Raw genomic sequence first — 18,392 nt, 5'->3', positions numbered from 1 at the left:
ACCGCATCTCCCACATCTTGCCCCGCCTCCTCACCCCGACCTAACCAATCACTGGGGAGCTAGCTTCTCTCCGCCCCTCCCGTCCGCCACCGACCCTTACGAAGTTCGAAGCCTTCAAACCTCACTGGTGCCCAACCGCGCGGTCCCAGTCCGAATTTATTTTTAGCTCCCGGGCAAGCAGCCCCACCTCTGGCTCCTCCCCTCCACCGCCCCCAATGGGAGAAGGAGTTTCCGTCGCGTCACCGTGCGGGCGGGTTAGAACTGCCCAATCAGCGCTCGGAGAGAAATGGCGTAATTAAAAAGCGGCGGAAGCCGGTGGGAGGGTCATGACGCAGCGAGTTTCAGTCGTGATTTTTTTCAGGGGCATCTCGGCGTCCTCTCTTTTTCCGTTTAAAGTAAAACACCGCCCGACGCAACCTCGTGCGTTTCGGGGGCGAGGGCAGCCGCTGCAGTGGGAGTGCGGCGCTGACGCGAGCCTCTGGGGGCCCTGCGGCGGCGCGCGGTCACGTGGGCGTGTTTGGGGGCGGGGTCGCGCGGCGGTTCCGGGCGGTTGGGCGCGAGAGCGAGGAGCCGAGGCAGCCGCGCCCGCCCGCCCCGCCCCTGGATGCCGCTGTGCCCCGGCGCGGCCGCCACCGATCGCAGCACAGGAGCCGCCGCCGCCGCCACGGTTGATGTGGTTGGCCCGGGGCTGAGGAGGCCGCTAAGATGCCGCAGTCCAAGTCCCGGAAGATCGCGATCCTGGGCTACCGGTCTGTGGGTGAGTGGCGGGCGCCGCGCGGCCTCTTCGCGCCCGAGCCCGGCCTCGCCTGGGCTCCGGGGCGCGGCGGGCCCGGCCAAGTTTGGGGCCGGCGCGGCCATGTGGCGGCCGCGCGTTTCGTAACCAGCCGCCCGCCGCCGCCGCCGCCGCCACCTCCATCTTGAGCGGAGGCGGCGGCGCGGCCGGGCCCGCGGGGCGGCGGCGGGCGGCCCGGGCGCGGCGGGAAGTGTCTGGGAGGCCGCGGGCGGACGGGGAGCTCCGGTTGGTCCGGGGCCGGGGAGGCGGTGCGGGGTCTGCCGCTCGGCCGACTGCCGCGGGGCCCCCAAAGGCAGGAGCCGCACCTGTCCCTCTGCACCTCCCCGCGGCGAGCTGTCGTGATCGTTGCTAGCCTTTCCACCCCCAATTAAAGTCCGTGGGATTTTAACAAAGGAAATAGCACCTTGGGGGTTTTCTGTCAGTGAAGTTCAGCATTTTAAAGAAAACCAAGGACCTAAAGGACGTTTGGCTAGTGAGGGCAAGTTTCCTACGGAGGAAACTCGGAAGAGTCCTCTTCGGAAGCCCCTTAGATGCTGCCAGCGGCCGAAGTAGGAGGGCACAGAAAGAGGAATTTTTGATCTCTCGGTGTCCTATTTTTCTTTGGGAGAAAAATAAGGTCAGGTACTTGTAACCAGGCTGTTGAAGTAATTCAAAAGTTCTTTTTTCCCCCCCGAAAAAGGTTGACATATATTTGCAACTGTTGGTGGCAGTCGCTTTTTTGCCGAACGGAGGTGATCTGGGGTGGAGTGGGGATGGAATGGGTGCTAGAAGACGAGTGAGAAAGGAGAACCGTTGGACTTAGCCATGCTTCAGGGTGAGGCTTTATGGTCTTTGACAACGGGCAGCCTGGAGAAATTACCTTTATCTTTTCGTGTTGTTTAAGAAGTAAATGAGCCTCAGGAGAATGTGCGCTTGACCACAGTGGGGCGGGGGCGTGAAAGCAGGTTTGGAGTCTCTGGTGATTGCAGAAGGAGGAAAGCTTGTAACTGCCGGCTGCTCATTGGACGGACTCCCCGAGCTCACTCGCTTTCTGTTCTGCTTCTTCACCCCCATTTTCCACGGCCGGTGCCAAGGTCTGTGCTCTTTGCCCAAGACTAGCTACAGCGTGCTTACTCATCCTTTTATCATCTCTCTCCGTCAAAGGGCTGGGGGGTGCAGGGGGGAGTCAAGATCAGAGGCTGAGAGACGCTTGTGTAGAGATAGGGGGTGACTCCTGTAGGGTGCAATGCCAAATCGTGTGGGGGAAGAACAGGTGACAGCCTTAACAGCTGCAGCGCTGAAGGAACCGTGCCTCAGCTGGAGGCTTTTGAAGTCCCTGACCGTCCCGAATGCCTGTATGGAACCCGGCATCCCACCTTTATTGGCAGTCTGAACCACGGAGCCCTTTGCTTCTCTGCATTTTGAAGTGTGGGATTATAACAGATCTTGGCTCTTGAGTGAGTTCTATCTAATCAGATAGAGTGCCCACTAATTAAACGTAGCAGTCTCTGAATAATCAAGTTACAAGTGACTTGTACTTGGGCTACCTGATCTAAACTGGGAAAATGCCCCAAAAGATCCCGACTTATTGACCCCTTGAAATTCTGGAGCTGGTGATTCCAGTCTTCAGTAAGCAAGTCTAGCATTTTATCACTGTTCTGCTAAAGAAGTTCCTTATGTCCAGTTGAAACCCATTCTGTCTTATCTGCCTTCTAGTCATCATCCTCCTAAAGATCCAGATGTGACACGTCACCCCTTTGCCCTCACTTCACATTTGTTTTAAACTGCTGTTAATAAAATACTGTGGGGCTTCCCTGGTGGCGCAGTGGTTGAGAGTCCGCCTGCCGATGCAGGGGACGCGGGTTCGTGCCCCGGTCTGGGAAGATCCCACGTGCTGTGGAGCGGCTGGGCCCGTGAGCCATGGCGGATGGGCCTGCGCGTCCGGAGCCTGTGCTCCGCAACGGGAGAGGCCGCAACAGTGAGAGGCCCACGTACCACAAAAAAAAAATAAAATAAAATAAAATAAAATACTGTGCTAACTTAGCCTCCAGTGGCATACAGAGTAAGTTCAGTCCCTGTTTTCTGTGCCTTCAGTATGTCATATTGCTAGATCCTACGCCATTTTCTCCGTATTTATTTTCATATGTGGTGATTAAAGTGAAATGTATTTTGCAGAGGTTAAATTATTCCCAGTCTTTGCATTTGATTTTACAATTGTTTACCTTTGTTATGAACCAGGACATTTTGTAGTTATGGGCTCTTTTGTTTTGCCAGCATCAAAAAAGGAGATAATTCCCTGATTCCATGTAGTAGCTACTCTTAAGAGAATTATTCAGTATTCAGACTTCTGAGTTTACTGACATGCTTGCTTGCGAATGGTGCTATACCAGAGAAATTTGAGTATCTGTGTTTCTTTTCTAGGTTATGTCACTTTGTGATACTAAGCTGTTGTGTCATATTTACTGGGGGTGGGAAAAGGCTAAGCTGGAAACCACACCTTTCCTAGAATGTTCTTTTGGTTAAATATCTTATGGCAGTTTGACTAGTAAAATACTTGTAAGTTTATTTTAAAAGTTTGCCTTCAGATAAAACTAGCAAGTGCAATGATTGTTTTACTACTTGGCGTTCAAATTTTGTCTTTTTTAAAAACATTGATAAACCTACCAGTGAGGAAAATATAATTCTCAGGTAATTTATACAACTCCCCCCCCCCCCCCCCGCGAAGTACTTTTCCTGTTATTTACAATGTTACGCTTTTTAGGACACGTCACCTGTAACGCAGGCTGGCTTTCAGGGAGTGCTTTGTAGTAATTGTTTTAGTGGTGGCCAAATGTACCAGCTCCCTTACATCTATTGTTTCTAACACAAACGAATAGTCCCGTGATAGGAGGTAACTAAACTTAATCGAATTAAAGTTATAGTGTCATTTAATTATCTTCAAATAAAATCTGGCACCTTTTTCACTGCAGTGTTCTACAGAGAGCTTTGATAATGGAGTTTACCATTAGACCATCATCAAAAGACTGTCATATATAAGCCTCAGGGGTTAACAAGCAAGAGGGAATCACAGGAATGTGAAAGATCTTAAGAGAGAAAATGAAACAATTCTGTGGTTTGGTAAAAGGCAATTCAGTAAAAGTAACTCAAATTATTACCTACCTTGTCAAAATATTTTAGGTAGTAAAGAACATGCATCCTTTGATTTGGATACTTCAGAGGGAAAGATGTCATTAAATTTGTTTCCAGTAGAATATAGTCCAATTGTATTCTGATTTACTGTATATTTTTTAATTATCCTATCCTTTTCTAACACATTGCATTGAAAATTTTTAAGGTAAAAAGTTGTGTACCTGTGGGAGGGGATAGTCCTGTAGTGACCACCTTGTGTTGAAGCTTGAAATTAACTTTTTTTTCAGTGTCATACATTGTTTTGTACAAGAGAATAATCAGAGCTTGCATTTGTGATTATGACTTCCCAGTGCTTAATGTAATTTTTTAGACTCTTTTTTAAGTATAGTTGACGTACAATGTTTATATAAGTTACAGGTGTACAACAAAGTAATTCACAATTTTTAAAGGTTATACTCCATTTATAGTTACTATAAAACACTGGCTGTATTGCCTGTGTTGTACAATATATCCTTGTAGCTTATTTTGTACATAAAAGTTTGTACGTCTTAATCCCCTACCCCTGTATTGCCTCTCCCCACTGCTAACCGTTAGTTCTGTGTATCTGTGAGTTTGCTTCTTTTTTGTTACATCAGATGTTACTTTGATGTCCATGTGGGTTATATCGATCCCTACTTACCTTCATCTCCCCAGAAAGAAACTCTGTACTCACCAGCAGTCAGTCACTTCCCATCCTCTCCTCACCTCAGCCCCTGTCATCCACTGATCTACTTTCTGTTTCTATGAATTTACCTATTCTGGACATTTCATATAAATGGAATCACGTATACATGGTCTTTTGTGCCTGGCATTTGTCATTTAACATAAGTATTTTCAAGGTTCATCCATGTTGTAGCATGTATCAGTAATTCATTCCTTTTGGTTGCCAAATAATATTGCATTATTTGAATATACCACATTCTGTTCATACGTTTGTCAATTGATGGACATGCAGGCTGTTTCTACATTTGAGCTATTAGAAGTACTGCTGTTCTGAGCGTTCGTATTTCATATTTTGTGTGTGTGATTTTTGTGTAGACATGTTTTCGCTTCTTTTAAGTATACTCCTAGGAGTGTAATTGCTGGGTCATATGGTAATTTTATGTTTAATGTTTTGAAGAACTGTCAAACTGTTTTCCAGCCATTTTACATTCCAGCCAACCGTTGAAATTGGTTTCAATTTCTCCACATCCTCACCAACGCTTGTTATCTTTTTATTTAATTTTTATTATTTTTTATTATTTTTTTTGACATATAATACAGTTGAGTTACAGCGTTGTGTTAGTTTCTGGTGTACAGGAAAGTGATTCTGTAATGTATGTATATATTCATATTCTTTTCAATTATGGTTTATTATAGTGTATTGAATATAGTTCCCTGTGCTATGCAGTGGGACCTTGTTGTTTATTTTATATATAATAGTTTGTATCTGCTAATCCCAAACTCCTAATTTATCCCTCCCCCCACCTCCTTTCCCCTTTGGTGACTGTAAGTTTGTTTTGTACGTCTGTGAGTCTGTTTCTGCTTCGTAAACAAGTTCATTTGTGTCATATTTTAGATTCCACATATAAGTGATATAGAGTATTTTTCTTTCTGTCTGGCTTAAATTCACTTAGTTTGATAATCTCTCGGTCCATCCATGTTGCTGCAAATGACATTATTTCATTCTTTTTTATGGCTGAGTAATATTCCATTGTATATATGTATCACATCTTCTTTATCCATTCATCTGTCAATGGACGTTTAGGTTGTTTCCACGTCTTGGCTATTGTAAATAGTGCTGCTATGAACATAGGGGTGCATGTATCTTTTCAAATTAGAATTTTCATCTTTTCCAGATATATGTCCAGGAGTGGCATTGCAGGGTCATGCAGTAGTTCTATTTTTAGTTTTTTTAGGAATCTCCATACTGTTCTCCATAGTGGCTGCACCAACTTACATTCCCACGAACAGTGTGGGAAGGGTTCCCTTTTCTCCACACTCTCTCCAACATTTCTTATTTGTGGACTTTTTAATAATGGCCATTCTGACCCGTGTGAAGTGGTACCTCATTGTAGTTTTGATTTGCATTTCTCTAATAATTAATTAGCTCATCTGTCTTCTTGTACTAGCCATCCTTATGGGTGTGAAGTATCATATACTATTTGCAAATAATTTCTTCCATTCTTTGGGTTGTCTTTTCACTTTCTTGATGGTGGCCTTTGAAGCAAAAATTTTAAATTTTGACAAAGTCCAATTTATTTATTTTTTCTTTTGTCACTTATACTTTTGGTGTCATATTTAAGAAACCATTGCCCAATCCAAGGCTATGTAGATTTACCACTGTGTTTTCTTCTAAATGTTTTATACTTTTATTTCTTATATTTGGGTCTATGATCTATTCAGAGTTAAATTTTGTATGTGTTGGGAGATAGGAGTTGATTCTTTTGTATGTAGATATCAAGTTGTCCCAGCACCTTCTGTTAAAAGACTATTCTTTCCTCACTGAATTGTCTTGACATCCGTGTCAAAAACCACGTGACCATAAATGTACGGGTTTATTCCTGGACTCTGTTCCTTTGATCTATATGGTCCTTGTGCCAGTATCACACTGTCTAGATTCCTGTTGTTTTATGGTAAGTTTCAAAATACGGAAGTGTGAGCCCTCTAACTTAATTCTTTTTTAAGATTGTTTGACTATGCTGAGTCCCTTGTATTTTCATACGAATTTTAGGACTGGCTTATCAATTTCTGCCAAAAAAAAAAAAGCACCTGGGATTTTGATGGTGTTCTACAGTTTTGCAAGTATCTTCAATACCTGGTTTAAAAAACAGCTGAATTCTCATATGTGCTTCTGAATTCATTCCATTGCAATATGTTACTTTAATAAAGTATACGAGCCTGCACAGGTGCATACCTGGGAAAGGAAGAAGCATTTTAATACTACTTTTTCCGGTAATTGTGGGTATTCTTTGACACCATCGAACCAAGACTCCATAAGTGCTAGTTTGTTAGAAGTTAGTTGTAGCATCTAAACTCACGTGGATGAAGTTTGTTTTACTCTGTTACACTGAACTCTGTTGGTTTGTTTGCACTTTGAATGGATCTGCTACCCATACCTGATTTGGGAACATCGTATGTTGGTAATTGGAAAATATTGGTTTACTGTTATGCAGATCCTTCCACATTTTGATGCATTTCAATATACAGATATTTCTTTAAATGACATTTTTTAATATCACCATCAATCTCAGAAAAATCTAAATATTGGGAAGCTGTTAAGTTCACTCTGAGTGATGCAGAATTCTAATTCCTCTTGAGAGTTCGAATTTGATTGTTGGCAAAATGCTACCAGTTTTACTTAAAATGACAGTCTCATTTCTTTCATTTCCAAGAAAACGTCTGCCAGATACCCACATCTGAAACAATGATAGTTTGTTGGTCATTCTTACAAGTAAAAATGGTGTTCCATGATAAAAGTGTCTGTTTCAGACTACTTCCCAAACCGTTGCACAAGTGCTTTTCTCCCAGACAGCGTCACACTTCAGTGTGTAGCAGCCATGCTTTATGCATACATCCCATTTTGTCTGCAGAAAGTTAAAAAGACATGTATTTAAAGGTCAAGATTTAACAAAATAAATAATTTTTACCACTTCCTCAAGGACATTGTTAAGTAAAAATGGCTTGACTTTTTTTTTCCTTTTTTGCTGTGAGGGCACGGTGGTGAAGAATACAATGACTGTCCTCTCCAGTTTGTGACCACTGTCTTGATTTGTGCTAAGGGGCACCAGTCTAGCAGTTTTACCCACCACTGGTTTAGCACCATTTGTGCATATATGAACATAGTGGAAAGGGAAAATAATATATGGTATTATGGAGATAGTTTTGACTTGTGAGCCCCCTGAAAAAGTCTCAAGGGACCCCCAGAGTTGTGCAGACTGTACTTGGAGAACCATCGAAGCATGGTGTGCGGGATCTTGCTAGACTGCTACTCACTCCTGTTCAAGGGGATGCGGTGACCGCGGTCTTAGAGGAGACTCCAGGAGAGGCCCTGCAGCACTGGACGAGGCCAGGATGGTGAGGCGGGAAAGAACTTGACATGTTGACAACGGAAGGGATTGGGGCGGCTAAGCGTTGCCAGGTGGGAAGAGGAAGTGGGGTTGGAAAAGGTGGTCAGGAGCTGGCTGTACAGGGACTGTAGGGAAACTTTCCTCCTGTGTAATAAGCAGTGAATCACTGAAGCCTGGGGAGAGTTAGGACGTCTAAATGCCGGTTGACTTGGACTCTGATTGTTGTGTAGTTTGGGGTGAAGTCTTGGTTTTTGACCCGTTACTAGTGACGCTCCCAAAGAGTAACAAAAATTTCAAGGTGGCAGCACAGCAGGATCTGTCTGCTAATTAACATGGTTTTCAAGTACAAGTATCAGCAACCTTATCACAAAATGAGAAATAGCCATCTCTACCTGTGATTATGGAGTCAAAAGGGTACAACAGTTTCCTTAGCTTAGGGTCTGGAAGAGAGAGTTAATAACTTTAATACTGTCCATGAGTGGATTGTACCTGTTTATTTGAATAAATCATAACTGAACATGGACTTGATTGTGCAAGTTAAAAGCATTATGAAATCTCTAGTGCTCACACTTGAGGGAACCTTTATTCTTAGTTCTAATTTACTTTGAAGGACCAAATTAAGTCTTAACAGTAGAGTACTCACAGTTTCTGTCTTAAACTGATAACCGTGAGAATGTAAACTCTTCGGTACCTTTGGCATGAATGGTTGATTGATTTAAAAATTTAATTTAATATCTCAAACACAAAGGTCCAGGGATACTATTTTAGTGTTTTAATAATCTTAAATATATATTGGGCATCTGATAAAAGAGAGCGCCATGTAAGGCGTTGGAATTTGAAGTCTAAATTGGTATTAGTTTAGAGCAGAAGTGCCGGAAACCTTGTATTGCACTCTGTGGGCAAGTGAGAAAGCAGGGTGATTTAAGGATCCTAATAAAACTAAACTCGTGCAGGTCCTTGGTTGGTTGGTGTCCTAACCGTGATATAATTGAGTTCCCTCTTACCTCCCTGCTCCCGCTCCCCCATTTTGTCTTTTTGTTGAGCTTTCTTACTTGCAGAAAGACTCCTCAGGGACTTTTGAAACAAATAGGTACTTTAACAAGCTATGTTATGATCCTGCTTTTTGCAGGATTCAAAGTTGAATGTTAGCTACCTGAAGGCACGGTAAATAATTTGTGAACATGGAGATGAAATTAACTGTGACTTTTACAGTTAATATAGTTTTAGGACATGAAAATGCTTTTCTTAGACTTGTATGTCTTGGATATAAATGCATCTGGCCAGTATTTTGCTGGTTTTCAAATCTAAATCACTTTCGGAATTTATTTTAAAGGGTATTTAAAAATACAGCTTCTCTTCAGTCTTGTTCATGATTTGTATGAGTGACTGAACGAAAAACCTAGTTGGCAAAATTCAGCCATGGTGGCTAACATCCAGATGGAGGAGGGTTCAAAATGACCTTGGCAGACTGGACACACCACACTAAAATATGGTGCTCCGTGGTGGGGGTAGAAGTGGATTTCCAGCCCACCTTCTGGGAAGAAACTAGGTGTGAGTATGGCCTTGAGTACACCAGGGGGCAGGAGTGCCTGACCTCAGAGGAGAGCCATGCAGAAGTTCAGAACAGAACATCACTGAGGTGATGCTGGAGGAAAGGAGGGCCACAGATGGGAAGTCTTACGTTTACATTTCAGAAGAATCTCCTGTGCATGTACAGATGGAGAGACCTGGATTAATTTTCTGAGCAGTTCAGTTGATGGGTTCTCATCGTAAACTAGCTCGGCCGAGCTCTGAACCCCAGGCAGAGCGCTGTCTTCAGTTCTGGTGCCCACTTCGAGTAGTGGTTCTTAACTTGGACTTCATGAGCTTTGCCTGAGACTGGGTGCATATTTTCTGGGGAAGGAGTCCAGGACTTTTGTCAGCTATCCAGAGGATTTCAGACCCTCAAAGGACTGAATTGCTCAAATGACTGGTTGAAGAGGGCAGTGTGTGAGCTAAGTGTATCACATGTTATTCAAATAGGTGTTCATTACATGTTTGAGTAACCTAAGTCCCTACTGTGTGCCAGGCACTGTGTACTTAGCCACCACGGACAGGGCAGTCCTGATCTGTGCCCCCAGGGAGCTTCAGTCGAGTGAGGAAGCCACAGCATGCAGTTACTACTATTAATAATGACTGGCTGGTGTTTTTAAAGCATTTACTGGTGTGGGACATCTTTAAACTCCATAAGGTAGCACAGGTATGGTGAGGGATGGACTGGTGTTAGTATGTGGAGTCAATGCAGTTTTAAAGAGCTTTTGAAGAAATAATCTTTATTAATAACCATTCATGCTGATTGATAAATATGCTTTATGTCTCAATTCATTTTCCTAATTTTTTTTTATTACTAGTTTTTTTTTTTTGTTTTTGGTTTTTTCTGTGGTACGCGGGCCTCTCACTGGTGTGGCCTCTCCCGTTGCGGAGCACAGGCTCTGGACGCTCAGGCCCAGCGGCCAGGGATCATGGGCCCAGCCGCTCCGTGGCACGTGGGATCCTCCCGGACCGGGGCACGAACCCACGTCCCCTACATAGGCAGGTGGACTCTCAACCACTGCGCCACCAGGGAAGCCCTATTACTAGTTTTGATCAGTCTTAAACTCCATGTTCTCATTAAAGGTTGTTTTATAATTTAGGAATTTATCTCTTGTTTGCTTTTCTCTAGCTCTTTCCCACCCGACCCCCAGCCTTCTCCCCTATTTTGGCCACAAATCTAGCAAAATTCATTCTTCCTTGTTGCCAAACATACAATTGACTGCAGTTTATCAGTTCTATTCCCTTACCTTCCAACTTGGCTTTACCTATAAATCATCCCAGAGAGATGAATATCCTGTTTTTAAAATCTTTAGGGAAGCAGGTCCATGGCCTTTCTTGTCAGCACTTTCTTTTTTTCCTTTTAGCTTAATAACCCAGACAGTTAACAAACTTCTTCATTTATGTAATTCAGATCTTCATGTTATGGTACAAACTTATTTCTCTTATTTTCCTCAGTGGAATGTATCTGGTAGCCTAGTGCTTGGCAATAGTAAACACCTAATAATGCTTCCCTGGTGGCGCAGTGGTTAAGAATCCATCTGCCAATGCAGGAGACACGGGTTCGATCCCTGGTCCAGGAAGATCCCACATGCCGTGGAGCCGCTAAGCCCGTGCGCCACAACTACTGAGCCTGCACTCTAGAGCCCGTGAGCCACAACTACTTAGGCCCGCGCGCCTAGAGCCCGTGCTCCGCAACAAGAGAAGCCACCGCAATAAGAAGCCCGCACACTGCAATGAAGAGTAGCCCCGCTCACTGCAACTAGAGAAAGCCTGCATGCAGCAACAAAGACCCGACGCAGCCAAAAATAAATAAATAAATTTATATATTTTAAAAAAAGTATTTGAATGAGTAGTAATTCTGTGAACCAGTGTTGCGTGGTTATTCTCTTTGTCAAAATAATAATTGCACCTTAATTTTTTTCTCTCCTAGCATCTGTTTTTTGAAAATTGGTAAGAGAGTGTGAGAGAGAATAAGATGATGTCAACCCTGCTTAATTCATAGGAACAAGTGAGATAATTCATGTGAAAATGTTTTGTGAACTTTTTTAAGTGAAGGTTTACTCAGGGAGATACACACTCCATAGACAGAGTGTGGGCCATCTTAGAAGTTGAGAGGCCCCGAAATATGGGGTGGTTAGTTTGTTTTTTTTTTTTTGCGGTATATGGGCCTCTCACTGTTGTGGCCTCTCCCGTTGCGGAGCACAGGCTCCGGACGCACAGGCCCAACGGCCATGGCTCACGGGCCCAGCCGCTCCGCGGCATGTGGGATTTTCCCAGACCGGGGCACGAACCCGTGTCCCCTGCATCGGCAGGCGGACTCTCAACCACTGCGCCACCAGGGAAGCCCGGTTAGTTTTTATAGGTTAGGTAATTTCATAGGCTAATAAGTGGGAGAATTATTCCAACTATTTTGGGGAAGAGGCGGGGATTTCCAGGAATTGGGTCGTAAACTCTTAAAACAGTGTCTCACTTGTAGGTTCTGGTGAACAGTTAAAATTTGGATTATCTGTATCACATGCCCTCATCTGACTCTGTATGTGGTGGAGACATGGAGATGGGGATGCATATTAGAATCACAGGAAGCACTTCTGCAGAGCACACAGGAACTCCTTAGGCACCCTTTTTAAAATTAGAATGGTGAGGTGTTTTGTGTTTTTTTTCCAAAAGATTCCTTGGTGACCCTGATATATATACATCTCACCCTGCCCCCTCAAAAAGGCAACAATAACCAATGCTGCTATTGACAGAACTACACTTTTTTTTTTTTGGCTGCATTGGGTCTTCATTGCTGTGCGCGGGCTTTCTCTAGTTGTGGTGAACGTGGGCTACTCTTCGTTGCGGTGCGCGGGCTTCTCATTGTGGTGGCTTCTCGTTGCAGGGTGCGGGCTCAGTAGTTGTGGCGCACGGGCTTAGTTGCTCCGCGGCATGTGGGATATTACCGGGCCAGGGCTCAAACCCATGTGCCCTGCATTGGCAGGCAGATTCTTAACCACTGCGCCACCGGGGACAGAACTACACATTTTTTTAGTCAGCATGTAATTGGTATCGTGTATTGTGGAACAATTTTTCTTTAACACATTGTTAAAGAAACCTTCATATGGTTCGTTGTTATTCTAGCCCTTTTAACGATGATATTCAGGTTGGCATCCATTTACAACCCCAGGTGATTCTGTAGTCTTTCTCTGCTGTTTGCAAACCTGGTCCCTTTTATTGATGTCCTTCCATCAGTGGCTCCCAGAGAAGCACCTTCCTGGTACTTACTCATGTCCTGGCCCTGTGGCACTCCTGACCAGCAAGACACTGCAGAGATGATGATGGGCCAGTGCCAGGCTCAAGCCTTAAGAAGTCGGCAGCTTCTGCTTCTGTGTTCTCTGGAGCTTCGAGGAACATGGGGGAGAGACCTTAGAAGACATGTGGGAAGGGAGAAGGTCCAGCCCTCCCAGCTGAGTCTGGCCCCCAGCCTCCCACCAGCGGAGGCAGCCAAGGGGTGACTTTAAGACCAGCAGAGGAGCCAGCCGAGCCCAGCCTTGATTGTAGTATCAGGAAGAAATGAAATAGTTGTTGATTTCAGCCACTAAGTTTTGAGGTGTTTGTTACACAGTGATTACTGAAACAGTAATTTTCTGCATTAGGGGTATGTGTGTGTATTCTTACATTTCTTGATGTTTTTTCATGTGCGTTTGAGGATTTAGCTTCAGTAGTTGTTACTGTATATCATTTTCTTAGATTTCAAGTTAATATATTAGGTATAATTATTAGAATGTGAGACTAGGATTAAATGAAAACGTCTAGAATGTGGTTATGTAATAAGTCCTCAATAAATGTCATTATTATTACATAGCAGATATTCTGCATGTATCGATATTTTCATTTAATCTTCACAGCTACCTATAAAGTATGTGCTGTTATTATATCTATTTTACAAATGAGGAAACAGACCAGGAAAACTGCTACCGTCACATAGCTAATCACTATCCTATTATGCTTTGTAAAAAAAAATAAATGTCTTGCCTTTTTATACCTGTTTTAAAATCAAGTTTTGTCTTTCTCTATCTGACTTATTTCACTTAGCATAATACCCTCCAAGACAAATACTGTATGCTATCACTTACATGTGGAAAATAAAAAATGCAACAGGGACTTCCCGGGTGGTCCAGTGGTAAAAAATCTGCCCTCCAATGTAGGGGACACGATTCGATCCCTGGTTGGGGAACTGAGATCCACATGTTGCGGGGCAACTACGCCCGTGCTCCTCAACTAGAGAGCCCATGTGCCACAAACTACAGAGCCCACGCGCCCTGGAGCCTGTGCACCACAGCTGGAGAGAAGCCCACGTGCCTCAACGAAAAGATCCCGCCTGCCGCATCGAAGGTCCCGCATGCCGCAACAAAAATCTGACGCAGCCAAAATTTTAAAATAAATGATAAAATTTTTAAAAACTAAAAAATACAAGAAAGTGGTGAATATAACAAAAAAGCAGATTCACAGTTACAGAGAACAAACTAGTGGTTACCAGTGGGGAGACGGAAGGGTGGAGGGGCAACCCAGAGGTAGGGGATTAAGATGTACAAACTATTACGTATAAAAGAAGCTACAAGGATATATTGTACAACACAGGGAATATAGCCAATATTTTATAGTAACTATAAATGGAGTATAACCTTTAAAAATTGTGAATCAATATATTATACATCTGTAACTTAGGTAATATTGTACATCAACTATACTTCAATAAAACAAAAATCAAGTTTTATTGAGGTGTAATTTATGTCTAATAAAGTTCCCATTTTAAGTGTAAACTTAGATGGGTTTTGACTGATTTATTCACCTATGTAAAACCATTACTCCAATCAAAATAAAAAACATTTTCATCATCCCTAAAAGTTCCCTCATACCCCATCCCACTCCCAGGCAAACACTGATCTGCTTTCCATTACTATCGATTAGTTTTTCTTGTTATAAAATTTCGCATAAATAGAATCACACAATAAATACTCTTGTTGTGTGGCTTCTTTCATTTAGTATAATGTTTTGGGGTTTTTTTTGTTTTTTTTTTTTTTTTTTTGCGGTATGCGGGCCTCTCACTGTTGTGGCCTCCCCCGCTGCGGAGCACAGGCTCCGGACGCGAAGGCTCCGGACGCGCAGGCTCAGCGGCCATGGCTCACGGACCCAGCCGCTCCGCGGCATATGGGATCCTCCCAGACCGGGGCACGAACCCGTATCCCCTGCATCGGCAGGCGGACTCTCAACCACTTGCGCCACCAGGGAGGCCCTAGTATAATGTTTTGAGATCCATCCATGTTGTCAGATATATAAGCAGTTTCTTTTTATTGCTGAGTAGTATTCTGTTGTATGCATATACCATAATTTGTTTCTCCAGTCACTTGTTTCCAGTGTTTCACTGCTAAGAATAAAGCTTTGATGAGCATCTGTTGTATGTTTGTTGACACTGTCATTTCTCTTTGGTAAGCACCTTGGAATGGAGTTGCTGGGTCACATGTATTAAGTTTTTAATTTTCTGAGCAACTACCAGTTTGCCAAAGCATTTGTACCATTTTACACTCTCGCCAGCAACAAATGAGACCCATCCTCACTGATATCTGATATTGTCAGTTTTCTAACTCTTTAGCAGTACTGATGTGGTAGGCCATGGAAATTTGACTTTTCCCAATGACTAATGACGTTGAGCGTCTTTTCATATACCTCTTGACCATTCGTATATCTTCTTTTGTGAAGTGTCCAAGTGTTTTGCCTTTGTTATTGGGTTATTTTTATTGAGTTATGTGTGCTGAATAATAGTTCTTTTTCATATATATATAATATTTTCTCCTCGTTCATGGCTTCCTTTTCATTTTCTTATGTTTCAAAGAACAGAAATTTGTAATTTTGTTAAAGCCCAGTTTATCAGTTTTTTTGTTTATGGTTTACTCATTTTTTATCATGTAAGGAATCTTTGCCTATCTGAAGATCATAAAAATTTTCTCATGTTTACTTCTAGAAGTATAATTGTTTTAGCTCTTAAGTTTCGGTCTGTGATCCATTTCCAGCTAATTTTTGAGTCTGAGGTAAAGGTTAAGATTCTTTTTTAAACTTGAAGTACAATTTACATACAGTAAAATTTATCCCTTTTTGTGTATGGCTCGGTTTTAGCAAACACTCTATAGTTATGTAACCACAACCACAAGACACAGAACAGTTCCATCAACCCCCCACAATGCCCTTGTGCCCCTGTAGAGCCCTTACCCCCTTCTGTTTTCTGTCCCTATAGTTTTGTCTTTTCCAGAATGTAATATAAATGGAATATCATTTGAGATTTATCCATGTTGTTGTGTCTATCAGTAGTTCATTCCTTTTTATTGCTGAGTAGTGTTCCTTTGTGTGGATTTAATATAATTTGTTTATCCAGTAACAGGTTGAAGGACATTTGGTTTGTTTCCACTTTGGGACAATTATGAATAAAGCTGTTACAGGTATATGCATACAAGTTTTTGTGTGACCATAGTTTTCATTTCAATTGGAAAAATACCTAAGAATGGGACTGCTGGGTCATCTGATAAATGTGTGTTTTATTTTTAAAAAACTTTTTCCAAAGTGACTGTACCATTTTGTATCCCCACAAAAGAGAACAGTTGCTCCACATCCTCTCCAGTACTGGTATTGTCAGTGTTTTTTTATTGTAGACATTATTAATTAGATTTGTTATATCTCACTGTAATTATATTTGCATTTTCCTAATGAATAATGATAAGCATAAGCATTTCATGGGCTTGCTTGCCTTTTTTATATAATTTGATTAGCAGCAGTTTTATTTTTTTTAATAAATTTATTTTTGGCTGCATTGGGTCTTTGTTGTAGCACACAGGCTTTCTCTAGTTGCAGCGGAGCTGGGGCTACTCTTCATTGCGGTGTGCGGGCTTCTCATTGTGGTGGCTTCTCTTGTTGCGGAGCTCGGGCTCTAGGTGGACAGGCCTCAGTAGTTGTGGCGCACGGGCTCAGTAGTTGTGGCACAGGGGCTTAGTTGCTCCGCAGCATGTGGGATCTTCCCGGACCAGGGCTCGAACCCGTGTCGCCTGCATTGGCAGGCGGATTCTTAACCACTGCACCACCAGGGAAGTCCTTACTTGCCGTTTGAATATTTTCTTTGTTAAAGTGTTCAAATCTTTTGCTCGTATGCTTAATTGGGTGGTTTTCTTATTGTTAAATTTTGAGAGTTTGTTACATATCCTGATTCATGCCCTTTGTCGGATAATGTGTGTTGCACATGTTTTCTCCAGGTCTGTGGTTTGTCTTTTCATCCCCTTAAGAATCTTTTGCTGACCAGTTTTAATTTCAATGAAGTCCAATGTATCCTTTTTTTTCTTTATGGATTGTGCTTTTGAAATCTTTCTTAACTCAAGTTCACAGAGATTTTCTTTTGTGTTTTCTTCCAGAAGTTTCATAGTTTAGGTTCTGCAGTTGGTCTGTGATCCGGTTTTTATCCTCTACTTTTATATGGGATATGGTCAGGCTCTTTCTCTTTAATATTGATATCCAATTGTGTCAGCACCACTTGTTGAAGAAGACTGTTCTTTCTCCCTTGAATTGCCTTTGCACCTTTATCCAAAATCAGCTGATCATTTATATGTGTGGGTTTATTTATAGAGCCTGTATTTTGTTCCAATAATCTATATGTCTATTTTTATGCCAATACCACACGTCTTGATAACTGTAGTCTCCTCTTAAGTCTTGAAATCAAGTACATACTTGTTTCTTTTTTAAATTTTCTGAGGTTCTTGTTTCCCTTACAGATCAATTTTTCCATTTTTTTCCTTTTCTGGTTTGTATTAAATACCTATTTTGAAGCAGTTTAAAATGCCCATTTTTCATTTCTAGTCCATTTTTCATAATTTCATCCTGATCTCCCTAGTGTTGCATCCTCTCACGTCCCTCGCCTCAGTAGAAATTCTCCAGTGGTGGTTCTTCCTTTTTTTTTTTCTGGCCGCACCGCGTGGTATGCAGGATCTTAGTTCCCCAGCCTTGGGTCAAACCCATGCCCCCTGCAGTGGAATCGCGGAGTCTTAACCACTGGACCACCGGGAAACTCCCTGGCTGTTCTTTTTAAAAAAACACCACCGCCACTTTCTAATCCTGTGGGGGGCGGGGTGTGCTTGACTTTTCACATAGGTGCCTTCCTTTCTGTTAAGATTACAGGATCCTTGTAGGTGGCAATCAGGTGTATCATACTGACATCTTTTTCAGAATTCAGGTGATCATAGAATCCTATTATGGAATAGGATCAGTCGATGTGTGTGGACTTAAGGTGTAGTGTGTTTAGTCATCACATGCATGAGGGTTCCAAGGCACAAAGGCATTAACTTCCCCAGAGACACAGCTGGGGTTCACACCATAACCTGAATTCAAATCCTGAACCTTAACCCACAGTCCTGTTTCTATTAATTATATTTCCTCAATGCCAGGGTGTATTGTGGTTTTAATTTACTAGTGTGCTCTCATCAACCCCTGCCCCGCAAAGCTGCTGTTAACAGATGATGTTTCTTAGAATAAATGGAGTCCTGGAAATGGGAAAAGTTGATTATTACGTGGTGAATGCTTTTTGCCCTGTGGCGATAACCACAGTTATTCCATTATTTACTTGAAATGTATTTTATGTCAAATAGTAGGAACTTATTTCAAAAGATGTTACCTAGATTTTTTTTAAACAGAGCATTTGTGAAAAAAAAGTTTTTTCATATTCACTTGATCATGTTTAATCTGTTTTTTCATAAATTTTTAAAAGCAGAAGCAATTCCTTGGATAATCTCTGGAAACTCTGAGCATGCTTAGTTACAGTC

At 42.5% G+C, this 18,392-nt stretch overlaps 1 protein-coding gene across 1 annotated transcript in view; it reads left to right on the top strand.

Moving 5' to 3' along the window:
* Positions 1 to 560: 560 nt before the first annotated feature.
* Positions 561 to 18,392, top strand: part of RHEB (Ras homolog, mTORC1 binding) — a 47,880-nt gene continuing 30,048 nt past the window's right edge. The window contains exon 1 of the mRNA XM_060108677.1: positions 561 to 757. Coding sequence (XP_059964660.1) covers positions 706 to 757 — 52 coding nt within the window. The 5' untranslated portion in view covers positions 561 to 705. The remainder of the gene's footprint in view (positions 758 to 18,392) is intronic.

This window comes from Mesoplodon densirostris, chromosome 9 (assembly GCF_025265405.1).
Source record: "Mesoplodon densirostris isolate mMesDen1 chromosome 9, mMesDen1 primary haplotype, whole genome shotgun sequence".
Classification (NCBI taxonomy): Eukaryota; Metazoa; Chordata; class Mammalia; order Artiodactyla; family Ziphiidae; genus Mesoplodon; species Mesoplodon densirostris.
This window is presented reverse-complemented; position numbering and strand designations above follow the sequence as displayed.